The sequence below is a fragment of the Microcaecilia unicolor genome, unplaced genomic scaffold (genome assembly GCF_901765095.1).
Source record: "Microcaecilia unicolor unplaced genomic scaffold, aMicUni1.1, whole genome shotgun sequence".
Classification (NCBI taxonomy): Eukaryota; Metazoa; Chordata; class Amphibia; order Gymnophiona; family Siphonopidae; genus Microcaecilia; species Microcaecilia unicolor.
This window is the reverse complement of record NW_021963803.1, coordinates 31,049-52,303: the sequence shown is the minus strand read 5'-3', so window position 1 is coordinate 52,303 and position 21,255 is coordinate 31,049. Positions and strand designations below refer to the sequence as shown.

The following is a 21,255-nucleotide window of genomic DNA, read 5'->3' as shown; positions in this document are numbered from 1 at the left end:
GACCCTAGTTTCTACTCTGTAATAAGGGTAAGCAATGACCACCTGCTCTTGAATAAGGAAAGGAACTGAGTTCCTAGGACAGAATGCAGGAGTTCAGGCCTCAATTGCCACAAACAGCCAGGTTTCAGGATATCCTTAATGAATATGCATGAGATGGATTTGCATACAGTGGAGGCAGTATCTCATGCATATTTAAGCGCATGTGTGGACGTCCTTTGGGCACACCCACGGGCATTTGGTTTTGATGGAGTGCTCAATCCTTGCGGTAGCTGAGTATTTGACCTCTGATGACGCTTTAATAGCGAAACACGTGCGTGTAGGGTCTCTGCGTGTGTTTGGATGAAGCTGTAAGAACAAGAGAGCGACCAACATGGAGTCAGCAGTTATTAGATAAAGTGATGTCCTCTGGTCCTGTATGGAATATGGAAATGGCTGCCATGTTTGCAAGTATCTTTTTGGTGAAGAAATACAGTTGTATTGAACATTGACATATGAGAAGATTAAGTGAAATACGCGTTATAAACAACTATTTCTTTGCAACGGAGTAATTAAAGACTATACCATGTTGCAGTGACTATGAGGAATATGGACTGAAATTTGCACTAGTAATGTATGAATATTTAGTAAATGGTGCTGGTTACGTTGTTTGTAGGGATGAGTGATTATAAGAATGTGTAGCAATGTTGGTGTGTGTTAAAATTTTTAACGATAGGAGAAGCAATGTGTTGAACAAAACTTGAGATAACAATACTGCATTTAATAAAAAAAGTGATTATAGATGTCGTAACAGTTGTTATAGAATTTGTAAGATTTATATAGTACAACTAATTATTGAGAGTGCACCTAGAGTAGAACGATGCATATTTATTAGGGATATCCTGAAAACCTGACCTGTTTGTGGCGCTCCAGGCTTGAATTCCTACATGCCTGGCCTAGGAGTTCCTTCTTGCTCTCATTCCTGTCCTGTTGCGTCTGATGCTCTGGGGATGAGGTTGGGTCTCTGGTCACTCTTCAGTGTTGTTCAGTTGATTGTGGTTGTTGTGGCTTTGCTAGTCTCTGATGCACGCTTCCTCCTCACCACCCCTCCAGAGAACGCAGAGAACCTGGTGAGTCGTCTGGCAACCGGCGGCGGCTGGCGTAGGTGAGGATTGGTCTCAGGACGTGCATTTGGGTGAACAGAGTGAACTGCGCTACTCTTACCATGTGATGTGTGATGAGTACTACCACGGGGACAGCTGCTCGGACTACTGCCGGCCTCGAGATGACCCCTTCGGACACTACAGTTGTGCTGAAGATGGCACCCGGCTGCCTTGCTGGTTGGAGAGGAGACTACTGCTCTGAGCGTGAGTATCCCTCTGCTGCATCCTCAGGAGTGTAGAATGTGCCACACAGGCTGCCCTTCTCACAATCCTGTTTCAACAGTGGCATGCAGCTGGTGCTTAGGGTAGGTGCAGGTAGGGTTACCATATGGCTCCAGAAAAAGGAGGACAGATTAATCCAGTCCGGGTTTTATTTCCATTGCTTTCAGTGGAAGTAAAATCTAGACTGGCTCAATCAATCTATCCTCTTTTTCTGGAGCCATATGGTAACCCTAGCCGGGCAATGGTATTACACACACTAGGCAAACCTACAGCTTTGAATCTCTCCCTTCCCCTCATGATCTTTCAGGTTCCTAGAGCCCACGCCACAAGTTTTTAATAGCTAAATTCCACAATTATTAGTTACCTGAACGTCATCTTTCCCAGAATGATCCTATATAGACATCATATTTTTAAATATTAAACAAGTAAAGGCACAGGGTTGATGGTTCACTGAATTTCTGTGACTGTCAAAATCTATTTTGCTTCCACCACCCCTCTCCCCCAGAAAGTGCTGCCCTAGGCAACCACCTGGTTTGCCTAATGGTTAAGCCAGCCCTAGGGAAATGTAAAAAAGAGCAGAGCTGTACTGTCTAACCCTTCAAGTTTCCAGCAGTCATCGAAACACAGAAAAATGAAGGCACATAAAGATTATATGGCCTATCTAGTCTGCCCATCCATACCATCTGCTTTCCCTTCCTTCTCCCTTAGAGATCGTAGGTACGTAGAAACATTGAAGTCAGATAAAGGGTCTCCTAAAACTGGAGACGACTGATGGATCCATCAAAGGCTATTAAGCATAACTTCCATAAACTTCTCTGCTTATGTATCCCAAGGAAATACTGCAGGTTAACTCAGTATTGTATGGAGCTCTTTCTTGTTTTCCTTTGTCTGCTTCCTGAAGCTTGCATTAAGAAGCCCAGTGAATAAACCTTCCCCTCTGCCACCCCATCCTGTTGCTCATGGACATGCCATCCAACAAAAGGAAGCATGGGGCTTTAATCAGTGAACAAAGTGTCCTGAGCTGCAGCATATGGTGGCTGAGTTATCGCACAAGGGGGGGGGAGAGGGTGTGCTGTATTCAGGCTGTGATCCCCTGAGACCCTCCTGTATTCCCTCAGCAGCCTGTCTCCTAGGAAGGACAAAGCAGAGGGGTTTGGGGGAAGGAATGTTAACCAGCTTTCACACCACTCCCCTTTGTCTGAACTTGTGGAGGGAGGGAGGGGGGAGAAGATGTTTCCCTGGCAGCCCCTGTTCCTAAGGTCTGCTTGTTAAGCTGAGCAGAGTGCGATTGCAAAGGGGTCACTTGCTTTGCATTCAGGCAACTGGCCAGACCCCAGGCTGCCATTGTCCCTAGGACAATGGAGGTGGATGCGCTGAATGTGGGAGCGTGTGAGCTCCAGCTTTCCCCCACCCCCACCCCTCCTTTGCCTGCTGACATGTGGCCCCTTTGTTCAGGCACCAAAGGCAGCAGGTGCCAGATGTTGTTGCCCTGTTTAACATGTTAAGATCCCACTGAATTTCTCTCTCCTTTTCTTTCTTCCCTCTGTTTACCATATTTACAGCCATTTGCTTGCCGGGCTGCAGTGAAAGCCACGGCTACTGTGAGCGGCCCGGGGAGTGCAAGTGCCGCATCGGTTGGCAGGGCCGAGCTTGTGACCAGTGCATTCGGTACCCAGGCTGCCTCCACGGCACCTGTGCCCAGCCATGGCAGTGCAACTGTCAAGAGGGCTGGGGAGGACTCTTCTGTAACCAGGACCTCAACTACTGCACCAACCACCGGCCCTGCAAGAATGGAGCCACCTGTACCAACACCGGCCAGGGCAGTTACACCTGCAGCTGCAGACCTGGCTTCACCGGCATCAGCTGTGAGATCGAGACCAACGAGTGCGATAGCAACCCCTGCAAGAGTGGAGGCAGCTGCAACGTCAGTACCGCACCCTTTAGCCCACTTCTGAGTTATGAATGTGATTATAAAAATGCTGGCAAGTTGTAAGAGGGGGATTTTGGGCCAGTCCTGATTTTCTGACCATTACGATAGTAACTTAGTAGATGACGGCAGATACGACTTGCTCGGTCCATCCTGTTTGCCCAATAAGATATATGCATCATATGCTATGAGCTTAACAAATGTGTTCTTGACCTTGATCTGTCCTTGCCATTTTCAGGGCACAGACTGTAGAAGTTTGCCCAGCATTGGTCTTACTCCCCAACTACTGGACTTACCGTCTAAGCACTGCTAAGTTTTATTTTGATTCCATTTAGGAATCTTTTCTGTTTATCCCAAGCATTTTTGAATTCTGTTGCCATTTTGCCTCCACCGTTTCCCGTGGGAGGGCATTCCAGGCATCTATCACCCCACCCATGAAAAGTACTTTATGACATTACTCCTATTCATCTTGATGCATTATGGACCCTCACCACTGATTTCAATGGGTAGAATCACACAACTTTAGAATGGAAGTTTAAACCCAGGACTGGCCACAAAGTCTAACTGGGTAGCTTTGCAATTCTGTTATATAATAATAGAACTGTGATACACTGGTTCAGCATAATTAATGTGAGGCTCTCAGGTATCTCTGCTGCATTACTGGTGTTTCATAAAGGGAACAAACATAGCAGGACTTCCCAAACTAGACCCCGTAGCCCAGTCCTCAGGGCACACCCAACTAGTTGAGTTTTCAGGATATCCACAATGAATAATCATGAGAGAGATTTGCATACACTGCCTCCTTAGTATGCAAAGTTCTATCATGCACATTCATTGGGGATATCCTGAAAACCGGACTGGTTGAGTGTGCCCCAAGGACTGGGTGAGAATCACTGCCATAGCTAATCAGGTTTTCAGGATATCCATAATGAATATGCATGAAAGAGTTTTGTATACCAAGGAAGCAGTACATGCAAATTGATCTCTGGCCAACAGCCAAGAATGCAAGCCATTGATGGCTAATCGTCCAGCAATAGTTTAAAAGTCTCAGGGTTCTGGGAGGGCACAGCACAAATTGGTTGGTGTTAGAGAAGTGGTTTATACATTTTGATTTGGTTAGTGGGTTATTGGTTTGGTTTGGGGTTTTTTTCTAGGCAGTTTCTTCCTGCTCCTTTTCCAACTCTGTTGCAACTGGCCTCTACTGGGCTACAACAGTGCTTCTTCTCAACCCAGTCTTTGGGCACACCCAGGCAGTCGCGTTTTCAGGATATCCATAAAGAATAAGCACCGCCTCCTTGGAATCTCCTTGCTGGAACTGAGTAACTTGGAAGCTCTGAACCTTCATTCACATCTACTGGGACATTTCCTCCTATTTTTATATCCCCTTTAAATTTGGCTGTGGACTTTGAGTCTGGCCATTAGGTGATGCTGTTAAGATTGGCCGAGATTCCATACCCCCGGGGGTTAAATGCTGCCTGTGTGGAAAATGCTGGGTTCTGATTGGCCAGTGGCTCAGTAATAATTTCTAGCTCTTAAAATGTTACGTAATTGAGCTTCTGATCAGGATACAGTTCTCAGTCACAATGCTGGGGTATGGGGGATACTGATGATTAGTGGTCCAATGATGTTGGCTGATGACCCAGCAGTTTCTCCTGGCCATATTAATGATTGTGTCTTCCTCCCAGGATCTGGAGAATGATTATAAGTGCACCTGCCCACAGGGCTTCTATGGAAAGAACTGTGAGATCAGTGCGATGACCTGTGCTGACAAGCCCTGCTTCAACGGCGGCACTTGTGCGGAGAAACCAAGTGGGGGTTACACCTGCCGCTGTCCTGTAGGTTACCATGGCTCCAACTGCGAGAAGAAGATTGATCGCTGCAGCAACAACCCCTGCCTGAACGGTAAAGATAGTTGGGGTTTTTTTTTCAAATTTTAATTTTTTAATTATTTTATTTCTTCCCACATTAGCCCAAGTAAAACTCAGGTTCAATGTGGCTTACAATATAAACATAAAAGAAATTTATAAGGAACTAAATAATTTCAACAGTGAGTTCTAACATGGTTGAAGATTGAGCTAAAAAAAGTAAGTTTTCAATAAATTACAAAAACCCATAATCACTAGTATATCTAATTTGTTTAGGAAGAGAATTCCAGATTTTGGTGCATTGGTAAGAAAAGTTAGCATTGTGGATAGTTTTGTAAGATACATTTCTGCAACTGGGAAATGTAAAATGAGATGTTCTCTGGATGATACGGAAGCATTGCATGGAGGTAAATCAATGAGTTCATTCAATAGGACGGTGACAAACCAAATAAAATTTGATGGACCAATGCACATAGCTTGAACGAAATTCAGCTCTTTATAGGTAACCAGTGTAGATTATGAAGGATTGGAGTCGCTTTAGCAAAACACGGTGATTTACAGATTAGATGGGCAGCCGTGTTTGAACAGTTTGTAGTTTTTTTAAGAAGGCTGCATTTAATTCCACATAGATGGAATTACAATAGTCGATTTTTGTTAGAACAAGAGATTGGGTTATGGTACGGAAAACTGTTGTTTTTTTTTTTTTTTGTGAAAATGATCGCAATCTCTTTATTTCCAAAGCATATGGAAGGAACTAGAAACAACATTCGAGACTTGACTTTCTAAGAATAAAAACTGGTCAATTGTAACCCCTAAGATTTTCATTGAGGATACAACGGATACGTTATAATTAATTGTAAAATCTTTGAGAAAATCAGATGATAAGGATTTGTTATTAATACAAATTTAGTCTTCTCAGTATTAAGTTTCAATTTAAAATTAGAAGCCCGGGAAACAGTTAGTTTTGTCCTCTCTGAAGTTAAACATAGGTTGATGGACTACTAGTAGGGGCATTTTCGAAAGAGAAGGGCACCCATCTTCCGACACAAATTGGGAGATGGGCGTCCTTCTCTCAGTGTCGCCCAAATCGGCATAATCGAAAGCCGATTTTGGGTGCCCTCAACTGCAGTCTGATGCAGGGACGACCAAAGTTCACGGAGGCGTGTCGGAGGCGTAGTGAAGGCGGGACTTGGGCATGCTTAAGAGATGGGCGTCCTCGGCGGAAAATGGAAAAAAGAAGGACGTCCCTGACGAGCATTTGGTCAACTTTACTTGGTCCATTTTTTTTAACGACCAAGCCTCAAAAAGGTGCCCAAACTGACCAGATGACCACCGGAGATGACCTCCCCTTCTCCCCCAGTGGTCACCAACCCCCTCCCACCCTAAAAAAATTTTTTTTTTAATTTTTTGCCAGCCTCTATGCCAGCCTCAAATGTCATACCCAGCTCCATGACAGCATTATGCAGGTCCCTGGAGCAGTTTTAGTGGGTGCAGTGCACTTCAGGTAGGCGGACCCAGGCCCATCCCCCCCCCCCACCTGTTACACTTGTGCTGGTAAATGTGACCCTTCAAAACCCACCCGAAACCCACTGTACCCACATGTAGGTGCCCCCCTTCACTCCTTAGGGCTATGGTAGTGGTGTACAGTGTGGGGAGTGGGTTTGGGGGGAGTTGTGGGGCTCAGCACCGAAGGTAAGGGAGCTATGCACCTGGGAGCAATTTGTGAAGTCCACTGCAGTGCCCTCTAGGGTGCCCAGTTGGTGTCCTGGCATGTGAGGGAGACCAGTGCACTACGAATGCTGGCTCCTCCCATGACCAAATGCCTTGGATTTGGTTGTTTTTGAGATGGACGTCCTCGGTTTCCATTATCGCTGAAAACCGGGATGACCATCTAACATTTAGGTCGACCATCTCTAAGGTCGACCTAAATGTTGAGATTTTGGCGTCCCCGACCGTATTATTGAAACGAAAGATGGACGCCCATCTTGTTTCGATAATACGGGTTACCCCGCCCCTTCGCCAGGACGTCCTTAGAGATGGGCACCCTTAGAGATGGTCATCCCCGTTCGATTATGCCCCCCCCCCACATATCATATGGGAATACATGGAAAGGACAATGAAAATTCATGCTGTAAGGGGTCCCCTTTTGCGTATCTGACTATCACTCTGGCTTCCACCTGTAGCCATGAGACCTGGCTAGCATTTAATCCAGAGATACTTCTCTTTTGGCATCGTTCCGGATCACCAAATATCAGGGCAAGGGGAATATGTATATCTGTGTGCAGCATCAGTCCCAGCTCCAGGGAACTTGGAGCAGGGGCTTGAGGTGGGCAGGCTGGGGTGACAATGGCCCCTGTTATTTGTGTATCACTGAAAGCACTTCCCAAAATAGCTTATGTTGCTACATTTGTACCCCGCGCTTTCCCACTCATGGCAGGCTCAATGCGGCAGGCAATTGAGGGTTAAGTGACTTGCCCAGAGTCACAAAGAGCTGCCTGTGCTGGGAATCAAACTCAGTTCCTCAGTTCCCCAGGACCAAAGTCCACCACCCTAACCACTAGGCCACTCCTCCAAATCTTACACTCCAAATCTTAAGTACAAGGAGTGACTTCTGCAATGTTATGCCAGGGACAGAGAAAATGACTGGCAGATGAAGACCATATGGACTGTCCAGTCTGCCTTTCCATACCATCTACTATCCCTTCCTCTCCCTTAGAGATCCTATGTGCTTGTCCCTTGCTTCCTTGAATTCAGATAGTCTTTGTCTCCACCACTTTCACTGGGAAGCCATTCTGCACATCCACTACGCTACCCTTTCTGTAAAGAAGTATTTCCTTAGGTTACTTCTGAATCTATCTCCTTTCACCTTCATCCTTTCAATTGAGACCCACCTCTTTATACCATTTATACCAAAGAGGTATTTAAATGTCTCTCTCATATCTCCCCTCTCCAGCCTTTCTTCCAAAATATTACATATTGAGGTCTTTAAGTCTGTTTTATGACACAGCCCACTGACCATTTTAGTATCCACCTTCTGGACTGCTTCCATTCTGTTTATATCTCCAGAATTGTGCACAGTGCTCTATGCACAATTAGATTGTAAGCCTTCCAAGAATGGGGAATATCTGATTGTAACTTGCCTTGAGCTACTATTAAGAAGGCATTAGCTAAATCAAGATCTTAAATTTACCAAGAGATATGACACATGTTCCATGTTTTAATGCTAAAAAATGCAGGGTCATGCATTTTGGCTGCAAAAGCCCATGGAGCAGTACAGTACAGAGGCTGAAGTACTTCTGTGCATGATAGAAAAGTGGGACTTGGGGGTGATTGTATTTGTGGTCTTAAGGTGGACAAACAGGTAGAAAAGATGTCAGCAAAAGTCAGAAGGATGCTTGGGTGCATACGGAGAGGAATGGCCAGCAGGAAAAAAAGAGGTGATAGTGCCTCTGTATAAGTCTCTGATGAGACCTCATTTAAGTGTGTACCTGAGACAATGAAGAGTTAAGTGACTTGACCAAGATCACAAGAGCCACAGTGGGATTTGATCAAGGCTTCTCTGGTTCTCTACTATTATGCTATTCCTCCTAATCCCCAAACTCTTCTGACCCGGTAATGTATATGGAGTGCATGAGACAGCTTGCTGTGGACATATACCTGATTCCTTTGCTTTTCTCTTGGCTTAGGTGGACACTGCTTGGACTTGGGCCAGAGAATGGTTTGCAAATGCCGTACTGGCTTCAACGGTGTCCGTTGTGAGCTGAACATCGATGACTGTGCAAGGAACCCATGTGCCAACGGTGGTACCTGTGTGGATGGGATCAATAGCTACACCTGCTCCTGCACCCTGGGTTATGGCAGCAAGGACTGCAGCGTGCGCATGGATGCCTGCGGAAGCAACCCTTGCTCCAATGGTGCTACCTGTTACACCCACTTTTCAGGACATGTGTGCGAGTGCCCCCCGGGCTTCATGGGTCCCAGCTGTGAGTTCAGGGTCAAGGACCCCACCCCATCCCCAAGCCGCCAGGCAGCCGATGACTCATTCCCAGTTGCCCTGTCTATCTCCTTTGGCCTGGGGCTGGTGACTTTAGCTTTGATGGTGTGTGCTGCTGTGCTGGTCCTCAGGCAAGTGAGGCTGAACCAGAAACAAGGAAAAGGGAGCAGCAAGGGTGGCCTGGAGACGATAAACAACTTGAAGGAGAGGGACTCTTTTCTTATTGCACCAGGGCGTTTCAAGATACCCAACAAGGAGCCTCGGTTCAGCACAGACTGTCTCAGCAACAAATTCAACTACAAGCAGAAACTCCTGGAGCGAAATGTCACCGAGGGACAGCCTGCTGGTAAAAAGAAGCAGGAGAAGTGAGTGTGCAGCCTTGCAATTTTCATCTGGTCCATAGCCTTTCTTTCTTTGTCTTTCTTCCTCTCCTTATTTCCTCTCTTCTGCTTTTCTAGTGTTTGTCTCTTTCTTCTTTTCTTGTGTTTTTCTTTTCCCATTTACTTTTAGAGTTTTGTTTGCATTTTCCCTCCCTCATTCGTCAAAGGAAAAGCCAGTTTTCCTACATATCCCTCTCCTCTCCTGCTCCTTCACTTCTCTCCTGCTTTTGCTTTCTCATCTCTCTTTCTCATAAGAGCATAAGAGTAGCCTTACTGGATCAGACCAATGGTCCATCTAGCCCAGTATCCTGCTTCCAACAGTGACCAATCCAGATCACAAGTACCTGGCAGAACCCAAAGAGTAGCAACACTCTGGAATCCCAAGGAGTAGCAACATTCCTTGCTACCAATCCTGGGGCAAGCAGTGTCTTCACCCATGTCCATCTCAATAACAGATTATGGACTTTTCCTCCAAGAACTTCTCCAAACCTTAAACCTAGATATGCTGACCTGCTCTTGAGTCATCTCTCCTTCTCTCCTGTTCTTACCATCTCGCCTCACCTCACCTCACCTGCTCCTTCACTTTTCTCCTCTCTTGCTACCTTGTCTCTCCTCTCCTACTCCTTCACTTCCCTCCTGTCTTGCTGCCTTGTCTCTCCTTCTCATGTGATCTAGCTGTCTTTCCTCTCATCTCCTGCTCCTTCACTTCTCCTTTCATTTTCCTTCCCTCCTAGGGTTAAGTCAGGTCTGAATGCAGCTCTATTTCTACCCTCAATTCTTTGTAAACATATTCTAACACATTTCATTCTTTCTATTGCAGTAAAAAGTCTGAGCAGAGACACTGCAGTTCACCTGTCGGTTACCCCAAAGAAGGGGGTTACCACCCCATTTATATCATTCCAGACCCTTCGGAGCAGTGCATTTTTGCCACAGAGGTATGTGCTTTAGCTCCTGCTGTGCTCAAAGCAAAAGTACTCAATTAATGCTGTTTCCTTTCAGAGTCTTGTATAGAGCAGGCTCAGATGCTCTCTGCAGGGATCCTCAGGATGAACATGCTACTTAGGCACTGAGGGTTTGGGGGAGGTGCATGTTACCCATTGCTGTGGTTCCCAACTCCTTCTGAAGACATGAAGCCCTCTACAAGAACGGAATTACTCCAAACTGTAACCCTACTCCCTTGGCCCCATTCCATACTAGGGGAAAGTTTAACAGCAAAAAGTTTCATCAAACCAGTAGGTGACACCAAACCCAGAACTGATCCTTTAACAGCAAAGGTCACAGCAGTGGAATGCAAAGGTCAGGAGTTGGGTCTGTAGGCTAATGCTCCCTGGCTTGCCTTCAGCTATTGTAGAAATGGTCTCACACTCATAGTTAAATGAAACTAGAAAAGCAGTGATGTGTTTTAGCCATTGAGCTGAGCAGATATGAACGTTTTTTCAACCTCCCTTTCAGGTTCAACTTCCTCTCTGCCCATCCTACTTTCCAGGCCCCTCCTAATGCCCAATCTGCAGACAGACCAAGCACTACTCAATGCAAGGCAGTGTTTGTCAAGCCAGTACTGGAGTTCACAATGAATGTGGATGAGGTCAATTTGCATGTAGTGCCTCCACTGTGTGCAGATCACCCTTATGCATATTCAGTGTGGATATCCTGAACAGCAGACTTGCTGATGCACCTATGTGCAGGTGGAGTGGTGGGAAGAAGAAAACAGTCTTCTTGGATAGATCCTGACACCTACTTCCTGCTACCAACATCCCTCCCAAAGACGAGGATTCTGGGAGGCCTTGAAAATTACAGTATTACAATTCCATGCTGAGCGCAGGCAATGAGGATCAGACACTGCAATGCATTAGGGGTTGTTTTCAAAGGGTTTCTCCCACTCTGTGCCCAAAACATAGCTTTTCTGAATAAAAAGTGCCCAGGTATAATACATTATGGGGTCAATTCAAGAAAGGCTGCCTAAAATGAGGCACCAAACTATCTCACATTAAGCTCAAATTCTATAACAGCAATTCTGCATATACCAGCATAAGTCAGCATTTACGTACCATTTAGGTGTGAACATTTACGCCATGTCCCTAGCAGTGGCGTATCTATACAAAGTGCATCTGTTGCGTATGCACCCCCTGTCCCCTCAGTGTAGACGCCAGAGTAAGACTTGAAAGCACTGAAGGCACCAGTCAGAATGAGGTTTGGAATACACCAAATCAAGAGAGGCTATTGGAGCACCAGAATGAGGCTTGGAACACACAGAGAGGCAGTCAGAGCAGTGGCCGTTCCTAGGGGGGCTGACACCGGGGTGGATCGCCAATGCGCCCCCGGCCCCCCGGGTGCAGTGCCCAGTGCCACAACCCCCCGGCGAAGGGCACACCCTCCCACCCCGGCGAAAGAACCCCCCGGGTGCAAGCCGCTGGGGGGGTGCCGCCGCGCCAGTCAGCTTCGTTTGTTTCCATGCTCCCTCCTGCTCCAAACAGGTTACTTCCTGTTCCGGGGCAGAGGGAGCATGGAACGAACTAAGCTGACCGGCGCGCGGCACCCCCCATCGGCGGTGCACCCGGGGCAGACCGCCCCCACCGCCCCCCCCCCTTGGTACGCCACTGAGTCAGAGGGCTCACAGGTGGAAGATCTCACTGTTGCCACCCCCTGTCTTTGCCACTGGTCACTAAATGCTCACTCCTAAATGCAACAGTTGCACATTTAAATGACTATGCTATAAATTAGCATGTAAGTGCTAGGCAACGCCCCTTCTCCGCACATGCCCCTCCCGCAATGTATTCCCCTCTTGCAATTGTGCGCTAACATTACAGAGTAGGATTAAGTGTAGATAACATGCATAAAATCAGTGCAAATCAATAGCAACGAATGCCAAATATTGAATTGTTAGCGCCAATAGCATCATGCACATAACTGCTAGGTATTCTAAACCTACACATGCAAAAGTTTGCACAAGGTGTGTAAATTCGCACATGAGATTATAGAATGAGGGGTTATCCCCTGGATTCTATATATGGAGGCAAAGTTGTGCACAGGCCTAAGATGCCCACACAATTGAATTGAGTAACAAGCTCTCAACTGTCAATAACTGGGTGCTATCAGCCCATTATTGAAGTCAATTGGCACTCATTAAACTTTGTACATGCATCTGGCTGCAGGTTAATCTAGAAAGCATGGCATCTAATTCTACTAGCACATAACTCAAAAGGGGGCATGGCCTTGGACGTGTCTTGCCCCTGAAGGTAAATCATATGCAATGTTTGTTACACACTCCCTCCACATGATACACACCTCTGGTGATGCTCCTTGGTTACTCTTCACTTCTTCCCCCCTCTGTCCAGTCGGCTCATTTTTTAAGGTAGAACTGAACCAATTCCTGAATTATTTTCTTCCAGATAGATTTAAACTGGCCTCAGAGCTATAGGTCTCCCCTGTATCTCAAAAGCAGTTCAGATAAGCAATCTGTAAAAAACATCAGGACCCACTGGTTTGATGTCTTCTGCCTCAGCTCGGTCTTGGAGAGCTATAAAAGTGTATATGCTAGGACTGGTCTGCTGGTTCAGATGGTCAGTACTATGCACAACCTTACAGAGAGTTCACTATTCAATTCCTGGGTTGGAGTTTTGCTTCCTGTTTAGCCAGGACCTGGGGATGCTACTAAGCAGCGTTCCCAGCCCCCCAAGGAGGTGAGAGGGAGGGGGGAAGAAGTTGTGGTCAGTGCATTGGAGTGAAGCCTAAATGACTAGAATCAGGGCCATGGTTGTAATGATATAAAAGAAGCAGGCTACGTGGCCCCAGCCTAGTCCAGGATGGTTGCCACCATGACCCAACCAAATATATTTGGGGAAATATAGAATAAAAAGGAAAATTAGAAATTGGTATTATGTATGTATTCATTAGGTGGAGGGTGTCAGAGATGTAGTGTCTGTTGAGTCTGAGTCGATAGATTTAATAGCTTTTTTGGAGACATCTCAAGACGCCATTGAAACTAGGACACTCTTCTGGCTACATTCTCTACTGAACAGGAGAAATTAATTTACAGAAGCTTATTTTCAATAAAAGATGTACAGTTTTGTGGTCAGCCTGTATGGATATTTCCTGATGTGCACAAACCACTCAACTGCGTCATTAGGAGTTTTGGAAGTTGAAGGGTAGGGTAACCAGTGATTAGAGGTTCTTTAACTGCAGTTTCCTTGTAAATATTTGATTAAGGTTAATGATGTTCACTAATTTTTATTTTGATCCAAACTGGCTTGAAAGATTTTTGATTGATAAAGAAGCTGATGGGTTGAGGATTTAGAATTTATTGTGGCATTTGAATTGTTTCTCTAAATTTTGATTCACCATTATTTTATATTTTCCTTTCATGTTAACTGTCTGTTCCCATTAAGGTGGACTATTTGTATTTCTGGATTTCTTTAATGGGAATGTGAAAAAGACAAATTTCCCATGCTGTTAATGCCAATTCCCTGTTGGAGAGAAAAGAAGCAAGCCGAGACTGTTGTGTTGAAATAATTAAAGTATGTAACTGGTTTAACCCTATGATTTATGGTGGATTGGAATATTTCATACTATAATTCTCACAACGTCACTTGTTCTTTTGGGATCACTAGTTCAGCTTTGGTAGTTATAGATGACTTGTAAAGATAGAAAGTTCACTTCACTCATACAGATATGTGTGGTGGGGGGTGGGAGTGGGGTGATTAATATCTGACAGAGCTGCCAAGGAACATAATTTTCATGGATCTGAGTGAAGACTTAAAAACCCCTTTGGGCATACATGGTAGTTCTCTTTTCTTTCTCTACTCTCTTTTAGTTAGGTTTTTCAGTGTTGTAATACATTTATTTTTCAATGTCCTTGTCAGTTGACCACCTTTGTGGCAGGTTCTGAAAGGCTCTGCAGGCTGCACAAGCACAATTTTCATTTTCTCTTCTGTTTTAAAAATGTCTTCTCGTCTTTCTGCCATCCACTTTTCTGCTAATGGCAGAGAAAGTAGCCAACTACTTCAAGAGGTGCCCAGACTATGAACAAAGGATGTCCATAGAGTAGAGGTGGACCAAGGATTCTTCACAGCCAGAGACAACTTGCAATAATCTTTATTCAGCACCACAAGTGTACATGACCCGACATGGGGCCGTGTTTCAATATCAACCCCAGCACCCTCTCTCTGGCAGTGGCCAATCAGGTCACTAGAAAGTATCTGGCAGATGCCAAAGAGTAGATCCATTCTTGTCTCCAAGACTATCTAGTTAGTAATTGCTTATGGATTTTTTTCTCCAGGATTTCTCCAACTCTATTAAACCCAGCTAGTTACATACCTTGACCACATTCTCCATAGCCTGTATTTTCTACAAGTTGTTTTAAATGTGCTACCCATTAGTTTTAGGGAGTGTCCTCTCAACAGATGTCTGGGGTAAGGATCGTGATGTGTCCCACAGTAGAATCTGCTCTAGGATTTTGCTGAATGCTATGAAATCTACAAGATGAGACTATTGTCTCGTTTTGATGTTAGGAAAACAGTCCAGCTCCTCTGAGAAGGTACTGAAGAAACACATGGACCATAGATCCATGTTGACTGCTGGAGACTCAGATGTGCCAAGGAATGTATCGCTTCCGATGGCATTCCCCTCTACTTATTATATGCTGTTTTTAAATGGATTATAAACCGCTGTGATTCACTAGCACAGAAATTGCAGTATATCAAGTTTTTTTTAATAAACATAAACATTGGTATTGAAGCTCAAAGATAGTCCCAAAGACCCAGAAAGGTCTTGTTATACCAGCTCACGCTAGTCATTAATTTAAGTGCTTCAGCATACAACCATGGAGAATTGATGCTGAGGGCTCACCAAAGGTACATTAGCACTGATCTCCTTAAATGCATGATTCCCAGAATAGAAGGAATGTGTGACTCTAATTCAACCTTCAATTCAGCACTCACCATGATGTTACCTTGAGACACCCTGAAGAAGTTCAGTCCTGCTGCTGTGCTCCATTGACTCCTTAGATCAGCAATCTTCAAGAAGGAACTTCACATCCTGGTGACAGACATGTTAGTCAATATATGAAGAGTGTCCTACATTATGTGGTGACTGGCCTAACTCCAGTTGGAGGTTTGAGTGTTCTGCCCCCTGCAGCCTCCTCTGTGAATCCAACGTCTTTGGCCTATCAGAGATTTAATGCCAGAACCAAGTCATAGTTGAATAATCTCTGAGAAAGAAAGCTCTCCGATGTTCATTGACACTGGCTCTGATACCACTAGGAGTTGTCCAGCTGTGCTGAAAAGTGGTCAGCTTTAGAATATGAGCTTTCCCAGAAGTCATTTCCAATTTATCTAGAGAGTGGCTTTGAGTGTACATGGGAGTCCCCTTATAAGTCAGATGATATGTTTTAAATAGGAACTCTCGACTGAACTACTTTCCTCCACAGGCAAGGAGGCCTGGATCTCTACCTGAAGACCCCGCCTTTTCAGATTTTGTTCAAATTATGACATCTATTCCCATTTAGTTACAAGCCATTAAAGAGTCAAGAGCGCCATTTTTAAATGCCCCAAAACAGCTGCTGTGAGTGTCTGTTTACCCCTACAACCAGGACATGAATAAGGAAGTACTATAACACCCAAATTCCATCCTGCCTATTAGTAAGAGGGCAGAGACTAAATACTGCGACTAGGCAGGGGGCTATCAAGGCCCATTATGGAAACCATAGTCTGGCAAGGGTTGGCAGCTCTGGGAGGTGGAGTTGCACAGTTGAGCTGGCTGTTGAAGGCTAAATAGTACAGAGTGTGGCTTATCCTCTCCACTTCCTGTCATCCCCCCCCCCCCCCCCCCCCGTTAGTAGGATGAGCCATGCACAAATGCAAAGAAGCAACCTGGATCTCAAATGGCCAGCAAGAAAAGTGGTTCTTAAATGTCAATTTTCTGTACTGTGCAGGACTAGTCTTGCAGCATGAGTTGCACGGATCCGGTAGGTCTCACAGTTCATACTGCAAGACTAGCCCATACAGCACAGGAAGTTAACGCTATGTTAAATGCCGCAGCTCGTGATGGATGGGGAGTATTGGAAGGACATCAGGGTGCAGTGGGGATTGCAGGACAGATAGAATCAGGGAAAGCCAAAGAAGGGATATGGTATGAGCTATCAGGGAAGAAAAGAGAATGTGGGAAGAACCTTTTGGATGGGGTGAAGACAATAAACAGAAAAACTTTGGGCTGTGAGGAGGATACAAGGAAAGCCTTCCAGGGGTAGGAAATATGGAGAGATCTTCCCAGGAGTGGGAGGGGGTGCAAGCAGAACTATCCACAAGTGTGAGGGAATACTGGGAGAGATTTCCAAAGGTGGATTGGGTGGATGTGAGAGGCAGGAGGACCTTGGAAAATATCTTCTATGTCAGCACTGTTTGATAACATCGCCACCCCCTATCTTTTGCCAGAGAATACTCGTTACAAGTATTACAAGTACAACTTTGATTTCTCTCGGCACAGGCGCCAACATTTCAAAATTATTGAGGGTGCCAAACACAATACAAATTACCCATCCCTGGACACAACGAAGGAGCTTGCTCAATATAGGATGTCTCTTGTATCCTCAATTAACCTTTTTTTTGCTCTCAATAATTGTGTAATGGATAATTTCACTCATCTTTCTCTCAGTGTCTATCACAGCACTCTCTCAGTTACAATATCAGTCCACATCACTCCCTTTTCTTTTTGCTTCTTCCCCATCTCTTTTCCTCTTAACAGTGGTCTTAAAGTGATTGCTGATTGTTTTAATGATGAAGGCTGACCTTTGCTAACTGCGTACTTAAGCCACCATGCAAAGGGCAGCAACTAGGAACAGGTCTCACTATAACAAGAAATCAGACTCCAAGATAAAGCTCTGGTCATTCCCTAATGAAATCCTGGTGGGTGGGCAAAGGATGCTTCCATTTTAATTCTTTATGGCTTTTCATGATTTCACATGTTGAATTCTTATCGTTTTTCTCTTCCTTGGTTCACTATACGTCTAGGTTTAGCACATCTGTCACTGGGGGCACGAATCACAAGTAGCTTGAAACATATTAATGATACCTCATTTAGGGTTACCATGTGACTCCAGAAAAAGGAGAACACATTGATCCAGTCCGGGTTTTGCTTCCATTGAAAGCAATGGAAGTAAAACCCAGACTGGCTCAATCTGTCCTCCTTTTTCTGGAGCCACATGGTAACCCTACTCATACTGTCCCGAGGTACGCATCTATCATGAGTGATCCAGGGATTGAAGTCACCTCACCTTCTGAATGCAAAAAGCAATCCATGAATAGTAACACCTCTTTTCCTTCTACAGTTGTTCCTTTCCAAATATGTTAGCACTGGTCTTTGGGGATGTAACCACTGCTGGAGGGGGGGGGGGGGGGGGGGGAGTTTCATCTACTTCCCTAAGCAGGACAGAAGCTCTAGTTAACTGCTGGGGGGGGGGGGGGAGTTTCATACTTCCCTAAGCAGGACAGAAGCTCTAGTTAAGTTAATTAAGATAACTTATGGTAGGCAAACAAAGCAAAGTTCAGCTCACTCCTGAGGTGGCTGCTTGGTTTGGAGGGTAACTATACAACCCCTCCGATGGTGAGGGATTGATTACAGTGGTTAATCAAAGCATATATATTATGATAACCCTGTATTCCTATTTCAGAGTAATGAGCAAACTAGATTGCTGGAAATTTATTGAACATCTGCCTCTGTTACCCAATTTTCAAGATTTTTATGTAACTTTATAGTATAACATCCGTTAACATGAAGAGAGCCATTTAAGGGGAACGTCATCCACAGAAGCCAATGGAATGTCGACATTTCTTATTAGGGTTTGTTTGCTTTTTTACAGTAATGCCCAGAGATATATTTGCAGTTGAAAGAAATGCCAGTAATAAAAATAAAAAAGGTCAAAATGCATGATTTCATTGATGACATCACTTGTAAACAAAATGGCTCCTTCCATGACATGTTGCATAACATTTGAAAATGGAATCTACTTTAGTTTGACTGCACACTTCCAATGGCATGCACACCACTCTCACCAGGAAAAGTCGGACTCTGAAACACGCTTCCGCTCGAGAGCTAGACATGAATCTATCCAGTCCAGTAGCGTAGCTACGTGGGGCCATGGGCCTTGGACCCCCCAAAATGGATCCAGGGCCCCCAGTTTGACTGGCTGGGGTCCCCATCCCCCACCTGTTGAAGTGTTTCTCCAGCACTGCTCTCCTTACATTGCCTGCTTCCATCTTGTCACTTGCATGTTCGGTTTTAGTGAAACTGAGCATGTGCGATGTTCACGCATGCTCAATTTCATTAAACTCAAGCATGCGCAATGTGAGAGGAAGAAGGGTAGGCGATGTAAAGACAGCAGCACTGGAGAAATGCTTCAGCTGGCGGGGGTTGGGGACCCTCACCAGCAAAGTATGTGGCGTTGCGGTAGGGGAGGGATCTGCGGGAAAGCGGGCAAAAATGTGCCCCCCCCCCCACACACACACAGTTCGAGGTCTGGCTAAACCCCTGGTCCAGTCAACTAGTGTAGTGTGTGGAGGATCAGCAGACACTGATTGCATGACACATCTGGAAGTGTGCAGCTGCCTCTCTCTCAGTGTCTATCCTGTGATGTCATACTAACGAGATGATCTGGCTGACCACAGAATCAGTCTATGAAGTATACTGTAGTGTAGTGAAAGGAAGGGAGAAGATTCCACTCCTTCCCGGACGTTAAGGAAGGACCATAGAGGACAGGATAGGGTTGCCAATTGATTTTCAATGTATTTGGCAGGATTGATCTAGTCCTGGTTCGTCCATTGCATGTTGAGACTTGTAGTTCTGATTGCTCCATTACATCGTCTAAGAAAAGCAAGATTACAAGTCCATGCATGTACTTGCTGCAAGTCTGGATCCAGTTGGCAACCCTAGAAGCAGGGCTCATCACAATGTTGTCAATTCTATAGAAGAGCTTTTTTCTCATTTCTTTTCTTTTCTTTTTCTTAGGTTTGAAGATCCCACTTCGGGCCTGAAGCATCTGAGCTCCCCAGCTAAAGAATGTTTACAGCCTTCCTGGACTTGGGAGTTTTATATGAATATAGACTTTTTAATATTTAATATTTATTTCTGCTGCTATTTATGGAACAGATGCACCATTTGAAAACCCTGGCTTGGAGCTCATTCTACTAGAAGGTTGGATATGTGGTGTAGGCATCAGACAACAGGTGGATATGTGGTGTCTGAGACACCAGATGGATATGCAGTAAGTGTTAAGACAGCAGGTGGATGAATATGGGTTATCCTGGACTTGTGAAACAGAGAGTATATGGACAATGGGTTTCTTAGAGGCATGAGATGGTTGAAGAATGGATACAGCTATCCATGGGAATGGCCGACGGATCTGGAGCATCCGGGGATGCATGGAGTTTCAGGAGACACATGTGAATGGCAGACGGATGTGAAGGAAAGCTGGGAATAAGTTGCACTAGGAGCACAGTTCCAGAATACTCCGAGATCTCCTCGGCTCTGGCTTTGAGAAAGAGGCTGGTCCTTTTTCGGCAGAGTTGGCAATGGAACCAACCCTATCGTGCATTCTGTCGTCACGGCACACTGCCTGCTTCTCTTTCAAACTCATCGAAGAAACAAGAAACCCACACCAGAGGGTTCACCGGTGTTAGAAAGTTAGAAGGATAGTGGGGGGGTACAGCAAGCTCTTTTTCTTTCATTACGGAAAAAGAAAATGTTGGAAGCTGGTGGTGAAGTGGTGCAACCTCTCCTCTCCCCTTTAGAAGGAGGGGGAAAAAAACTAGAACAGTCCCATTGAATGCCAAGCGTCAAATGCAATACCCAGGAAAACAAGAACTATTTTACATGATGAATAAGACTTTTTATAGTTGAAAAAGGAAAGCTCAACTTTCGTTTTTTATTATTTAAAAACAAAATGCAGTGTACAGAGCTTCAAGATGCAACCTTATTATATCTTCTATATAAAAACTATTTAAATGTGTTCATATTTATGAAATGTGTGTACGAGTGTGTTCATATCTTCCAGTCTCTCTCTTCTGTACGTCCCTTTCCTATGAACAGAAAGCAATAAAATATATTTTGCCCGAACCAAAATGTCTACATTGTCAAATGGGTCTTGTCTGTCTGTCTAGGGAACATATTTTTTAATCCGTTTTTTTTCTTACACTTACTTCCCTTACCCTACCTTCCTTTTTATATTTTCAACATATTTAAATAATCCTTTCCTTTCGTTTATTTATTTATTTATTGCGTTTGTATCCCGCATTTCCCCACCTATTTGCAGGCTCAATGTGGCTTACAAAGACCTGTTATGGCATCGCCATTCCAGGAGATAGATGCAATTGGTGTTATAACAAATTCATGGATGAGGAAACAGATCTAAACAAAGTTATAGAAGATAGTTAATAGAGTAGGGTGAGGTGGTGAGGTGTTATAATTAAGCTATGGGTTCCCGTTGTAGGCCTTGTTGAAGAAATGGGTTTTCAGAGATTTACGAAAGCTAGTTATGTCGTTGATCGTTTTCAGATCAGTTGGTAGTGCATTCCATAACTGCGTGCTCATGTAGGAGAAGCTAGTCGCATGTGTTAGTTTGTATTTTTCTAGCTGAACCTTTGATTCCACTATTATTAAGGAAGGACCAATAAAAAGGTTAAAAAAAAACATAAGCAAAGACTGTTATCCATCAGTACAGGAGACTCAGAAAATGAGGAGT

The 21,255-nt window shown here is 44.8% G+C and overlaps 1 protein-coding gene across 1 annotated transcript; it reads left to right on the top strand.

The window, feature by feature from the left end:
• Positions 1-923: 923 nt before the first annotated feature.
• LOC115459647 (delta-like protein C) lies at positions 924-19,551 on the top strand. The gene is given in 8 exon segments (XM_030189452.1): positions 924-1,123; positions 1,125-1,304; positions 1,306-1,343; positions 2,924-3,285; positions 4,974-5,190; positions 8,840-9,512; positions 10,348-10,462; positions 19,524-19,551. Coding segments are annotated over 8 exon segments (1,791 nt in total). The 3' UTR covers positions 19,530-19,551.
• Positions 19,552-21,255: the final 1,704 nt, after the last annotated feature.